At 34.5% G+C, this 6,536-nt stretch overlaps 1 protein-coding gene across 1 annotated transcript in view; it reads right to left on the bottom strand.

The window, feature by feature from the left end:
• The window catches only part of LOTGIDRAFT_174459 (hypothetical protein), a gene marked incomplete at both ends in the record, with an annotated part of 10,706 nt that overhangs the window by 609 nt on the left and 3,561 nt on the right, over positions 1-6,536 (bottom strand). The window contains 4 exons of the mRNA XM_009053044.1: positions 218-249; positions 458-482; positions 729-872; positions 2,765-2,989. Coding sequence (XP_009051292.1) covers positions 218-249; positions 458-482; positions 729-872; positions 2,765-2,989 — 426 coding nt within the window. The remainder of the gene's footprint in view (positions 1-217; positions 250-457; positions 483-728; positions 873-2,764; positions 2,990-6,536) is intronic.

Raw genomic sequence — 6,536 nt, 5'->3', positions numbered from 1 at the left:
TCTTTTCGGATATGACGCATGAAAAAGCTGCGCATGCGCAGAAGTGAAATGCGTCATATCCGAAAAGACACATACTACTGTCAATCAAGGTAATAAGGCTTCAGTGAAAGGTTAGATGGCATCCATCGTGTTAAAAGAGTATTTACAAGAAATATTATATTTGTTTTGTTTTTTTCTCAATAATGATATTATATGATAGGATGTGAAAAATTCTTACCAGCCCTTGTTCTCGTATTAAAACTGTCATACCTACATAAATATTGATAATTATAATAAGCTAAAGTGCTAATCAGTTTCAGCTTTCAAAATATAAATTTTTAAAATCTTAAAAAATTCAATTGCGTCAAATTCCATTGGCATTCATCCATTTCTCCTGAGAATGAGTAATGGTCAAGGTGTCAGTGTAACACTGTTATGATTCATAATGTCTATCGTATTAATAATTCTAATCACTTACGTTTGGTCAGATTTTTGTCTTTTCCCTAAAATATAAATAATAACCGACATGATTTTCAGCTATATCTATGCCATTAGTCATAAATGAAATGGGCACTAGAACAACAAGTAACAAGGCAAAAAAGAACTAGATATCCAACCTGAAAACAGAGGCGTTTCTACGGCGGATTGTGGACAAGATGCACCCGTCAGGGTTACGGGTAAAGACTCTTTCAAGATCAACACACTGTATGTTCAATATTATATTTTGATGAACATTGTTCAAGATATACCTGTCCAATATCTGTAGATATATATTGACATAATAACCATCACTACTAGAGCTAGAGCTAATCCTATTCCAATACCAGCACCAATTCCACTGTTATATCCACTGTTGTAATCATTAGTAAATCCAGATCCTGTAAGAAATACAGCTATACAAGGAAATAGACATTGTATCGGGCCGTAATAGTTTTAACTTAACAAATATTCGACTTACTGTAATATGGTTACTTCTGAATATGTGGTTCAGACAACATATTTATATTTGATCACATGCATATCTCATTTCCTGAATTAAATATAATTCAGATACATTACCTTGTCTCGGTGCTGTTTTTGGATGTCCTCTTTCGAACAAGGTACTGATTAGACTTTCACCATATTTATTACTAGCTATCACTCTGATATAATAACTAGTATCTGGTTCTAATCCTTCTATACATTAGTCAACTCGACCATTATTGGTACCATCTGGTATTGCGGGCGAATTGACCCATGTTTTATCATCAGTAGACTGTTTAACTATAAAACTATCTATCGAACAGTTTTGGGAATTCTTTGAAATTCTCAACAACCACCATCCTTCTATCAAACTAACCGCAAACGTGAGTGACAAAAGCATAGACTTTCTCGATACCACAGTCTTTAAGGGAGATTCCATAGCAGAAACAAATAAACTGGATATTAAAGTGTATTTCAAAGAAACTGATACTCATCAACTCTTGCACAAGAGCTCCTTTCACCCAAAACATACCTTTTCTGGTATAATTAAGTCACAAGTTTTACGATTTCATCGAATTTGTACAAGATCTTCTGATTTCAACCAAGCCTGTACGATTGTTTTCTCAAAACTGAAAGAGCGTGGGTACTCTAAACGATTTTTACGAAACATAAAAAATTCCACCTTAGCACAGATAGCAGCTAAAACAGACTTTATGCCGAAGTACCTCCAGGTTTAAGAAGTGCTCCATGTTTGTCCAGTAGATGCAAAACATGTCCCTTTATATCAGAAACTCATTATTTTGTAAGCAACTCTACGAATAAAAGGTACCCGATCCAGGAACATCTAACATGTGAACATTCGAATGTAATATATTTAATTTCATGCAAGAAATGCCCCAAACAATATGTAGGAGAAACTAAGAATAATTTACGAACTCGCTTTAATGCTCATAGGTCAGACATCAAATTAAAGAAAGACAAGCCTGTTTCTAATCATTTCAACCTCGACGACCATTCAATAGACGATCTCACCCTAATCCCAATTGAGCGTATAGAAATTGACTTGCCCGAAGATGAAACTACCAAATTCCGTCAATCTAGGGAGGCCCATTGGATTGAGACATTGAATACAGCAAGACCTATAGGACTAAATATTCATCATAATGTAGGCATAGCACCCTTTGTTGTCCCGTTTAATACAACCAGCAATCGAGCAAGCAAGATAGTTCATGCCCACTATAAGAGCCTTCAAGAGAAATTCCCCCATGTCTATAAGCAGAAAATGATAGTTGCATATTCAAAAAATAAGAACTTAAATGATAATATTGTTCATAGTAAACTAAAAACAATCAGTACATAACAGATACTATACTTCTCGCCCATTGGGCGAGTTATTTTTTCTAATTTCAGATCAGAATAAGAACAGAAGAAAACCCAATATCAAGACCCTTAATCCTGATTTCTAAATAAAGTGTCTGCTCCACCCTAGGCCTGTACATTTGGGAGAATCAAACCCTCCCTTCCCCGAAATATAAAACTGTTAAATATACAAACAGTAAATATTACTAAACATAGTGAACATATATAAATATATACAAACAGTAAATATTACTAAACATAGTGAACATATATAAATATACAAACAGTAAATATTACTAAACATAGTGAACCCCTATAAATATACAAACAGTAAATATTACTAAACATAGTGAACATATATAAATATACAAACAGTAAATATTACTAAACATAGTAAACATATATAAATATACAAACAGTAAATATTACTAAACATAGTGAACATATATAACTAAATACTTACAGTGAACAAGCAGTTCCAATGATTTGGTTTTCTGATTTGTATAAACAGGATTTGTAGCTAAACAGGAATAATTTCCAGTATCTAAACAGGATGTTGATGATATAAAGTAGATATTAGAATTTGTTGTGGGTAATTCTACATCACCATCTTTAAACCATCTAATAAAAACAGGATCGTTATGTTTTAGTTTAGTTTGGTTGGTGATGATTACTATATCATCAAAATCTAAAAAAAAAAAACCAATGGTAAAAGACATTTTTATCAAAAATAAAGCCAATACGGGAATACGAAAACTAATCTTTTCTCTTTTAGAGTCACAGAAAAGTAGGACGTAAAACTCCATTCATTTCATTTCATTTCTTTTAGAGTCAGGTATTTTGAATTCATCTTCAACCCAACAAAGATATAACCCTTTCCATATTATAGTAAATATGTGAAACATAAATAATTTTATTACACAACAGTACTGTTCCCAAATTCGTAACTAAAAACGATATGAACTCGTAGCACACAGAATAATTACAACGCAAAATAGGTCATGTATCCATTCGCCGTGTAAACAGACAACATGCCCTCCCTAGAAGTTGATGAATCAGTTCAAATGAAAGGTAAAGGGCATGACATTTTTCCAAAAAACCTAACGGTAATATCTACGCGTGTGTTTTTTAAAAATAAAAGAAATGAATGGATTTTTACGTCCTACTTTTCTGCACCTTGTGGGCTAATGAAGACGGGCAACGCCATGCAGGTTGCCATGAGGGAAATTTTGCCATTACAGCGGCATTAGCCTGCTCTTTTTCGATTTCCAACTGTCAAGGGATCTTTAACGTGCACAGTCTGTAGCGCACGGGGCCTCGGTTGCGTATGTTTTAAATGTGACCGGATTATTGTAACGGTATACTGAGCAAAATTCTAAACTGGATTCAGGACGGTACGGGTCATGACGTAATGCGCCAGATATATGCCTATTTTTTACTGGGCCGAAAATGTCTTGTAAATTCGTGTGAAAAAAAACGTCAAAACGGCAAATTTTTAAAATCGTTTCCCTCAAAAAATTCTTCACCTTTTTTTTCTCTCTCATTTACCCCATGGAAGACCCTTTCCCAGTCGCAATATAATATTGCTTTATTTTGTTGTCCGTCTCCTATATATAGTCCCGGGAAACCATGCACGTATGTTTTAAATGCGGGAGTCCGATAAAATTCACGAAATAAAGGCAAATGCTTGAAATTTTTTTTTTCAAAAATGGCAAATTTTTAAAATCGTTACCCCCACAAAATTCTTTACCCCTTTTTTCTCTCTCATTTACCCCAAGGAAGACCCTTCCCCGGGGTTCTCCTTCCCCAGTCGCAGTATAATATTACACATTACATATTATATTTTGTCGTCCGTCTCCTATATATTGTCCCAGGAAACCATGCACGTATGCGGGTCTAAAAATTTCAAAGCCTGTATTTCGAGTCAAAAATCACTTAAACAGCAATTTTGTTAGTAGGTTTTACTGAGATTATACCAACATAACTTTGACCACGAGTTGCAATTTAGTAATCACTATTACTAATAGAGCCCACTTGTCACTCTCGCAGACCCTTCTTGACAATCTCTACTTGGAGGTACCCGAAATATACACCAATACACCATCTTGAATTAACAACCATTTATTAACATAACAAAACTCTTAAGGTGTATTATCTTTAAAAGTTGATATCTCATTTTCAATGGCGATTAACAGAAATATACAAAATGTACAAAAATAAACTTTAAAAACATTAATTATTGTTATTAATTAAAATAAAGCGTTTGGAACTTATTTAATTGTGGTCTGATTTAGAATAAATGAATTATCTCCCAAATATACTGTGTGGAAATTAATTGTCTCCCTTTAACACACCGGGAAAATTAATTGTAGTCGTAGCCACTAGCGTAAAATGTATAAACAAACATTCACTTGAAATGCACAGTCAATCTACAATACGATAATTGAAAGATTATGTCAAAGTAATACCGAATTTGTGCGCTTCCAAGCTAGAAATCGATCTAAATAGTCATCAAATTTGCAATTATTGTCTTCTCTCTCAATTTCTTTCCACCATGTTGGATTATTTCTTCACCCGCGTGGTCCTAAACAAACGTCTGATTGGTTAAAAATTTACTAGTCCGAAACGCAGTCTAAATCATAATCCGAAACACATAACTTTCGACCATTTGGTATCTACATTCCGGCTCTCTAATTGTGAAGATGAATATCGCAACGATTATTAACACTAATTTCACAGATAACAAATGCTATAGACACAAATTAAATGGACTTTAACACCAATAACTTTGGCACAAATAATATTAAACTGATTTCAATATATATACCAAATACACTGCATATATGTATCACATAGATGACACAATCATATATTACACATTAATTTAACGCGTCTTCCAATATTAAGCACAACTTGTCTATATGTCGCGTATAAGTAGCCGATTTGGTTTTGACTTCACTATTCTGACCATTCCTTTCTTATCAGGAAACAACTCTTCTATCTTTCCTAAAGACCAACTACTTCTTTGGGTTAAATTGTCAACTAATAGAACAATCTCTCCGATTTGGAAATTTCGTCACAGTTGCATCCATCGTTGACGTTCTTGTAGGCTCGGAAGATATTCTCGTATCCAACCAGAATTGTCAGAATAAATTTGACAAATACTGGACTTGTCTCCATCTCTTTCTCGCATAATTATCTTCTTTGGTAAATATTCCAATTGGAACATTGTCTTTGTTGTTAAGGTGTAACAGATGATTTGGTGTGATCCCTTCCAAATCATTTGGATCATCTGAGTTTCGCGATATTGGTCGACTATTCACAATATGTTCAATTTCACAGAAAAGTGTCTGCAGATTTTCATCATTCAGGTTTATCACTTGTTCTAGTGAAAACATAATCTTCCTGATTGTCCTTATCTGCCGCTCCCATATACCCCCGAAAAGTGATCCAGGTGGAGGGTTAAATGTCCAATCAATGTCTGATAACTCTTTTGATGCCGCAACAAAATTGGTACCATTATCTGTCAATATGGATTTAACGTTTCCTCTTCTACATAGAAATCTTCTGACGGCATTTACACAAGAATCCGTGTCAAGGGAATGCGCCATTTCCAAATGTATCGCACGGATTGATAAGCAAGTAAAGACGACTCCATATCCTTTTACTATTGTGCGTCCTCTTTTAATGTCTATGAGTCCGAAATAATCTATTCCTGTGTGGCTAAATGGTGGTTCATTTACAGCAAGACGTTTCACAGGAAGATCAGCCATTTTCTGGTATCCAGTCTTTGCTTGGTATCTCCTGCATGTAACACATTTATTCACTAATTGTTTTATCGCAGTAACAGCCTGCAACACCCAATACTTCTCTCTTAATTTGGCTAACATAGAGTTTTTACCATGATGACCAGGTTTTCTGTGTATATCATCCAGTATCAGTGCTGTAATTTATGATTCCCTCGGTAAGACTGCCGGATGTTTGGTACTTTGAGGTATGTCAGCTCTTTCAAGTCTTCCTTCTACTACTATTACTCCCTTCTGTAAATATGAATCCAGTTTTATAAGCTTACTGCTCTTCTTCACATTTTCATTCTGTATTCTAACGTAGTTCCATTGAGAGACGTTTGACCCTTCGTGTATAACCGTCAGTCTATTTACAACAAATGTATTAAAACGGCTTCTCTGGTTTGCAATATAGCGCAGAACTGTTTGGCTATCCGTCCAAAAGTATAT

The sequence above is a fragment of the Lottia gigantea genome (genome assembly GCF_000327385.1).
Source record: "Lottia gigantea unplaced genomic scaffold LOTGIsca_197, whole genome shotgun sequence".
NCBI lineage: Eukaryota > Metazoa > Mollusca > Gastropoda > Lottiidae > Lottia > Lottia gigantea.
Note: the sequence above shows the minus strand (reverse complement) of the source record. Positions and strands in the feature narration are given on the sequence as shown.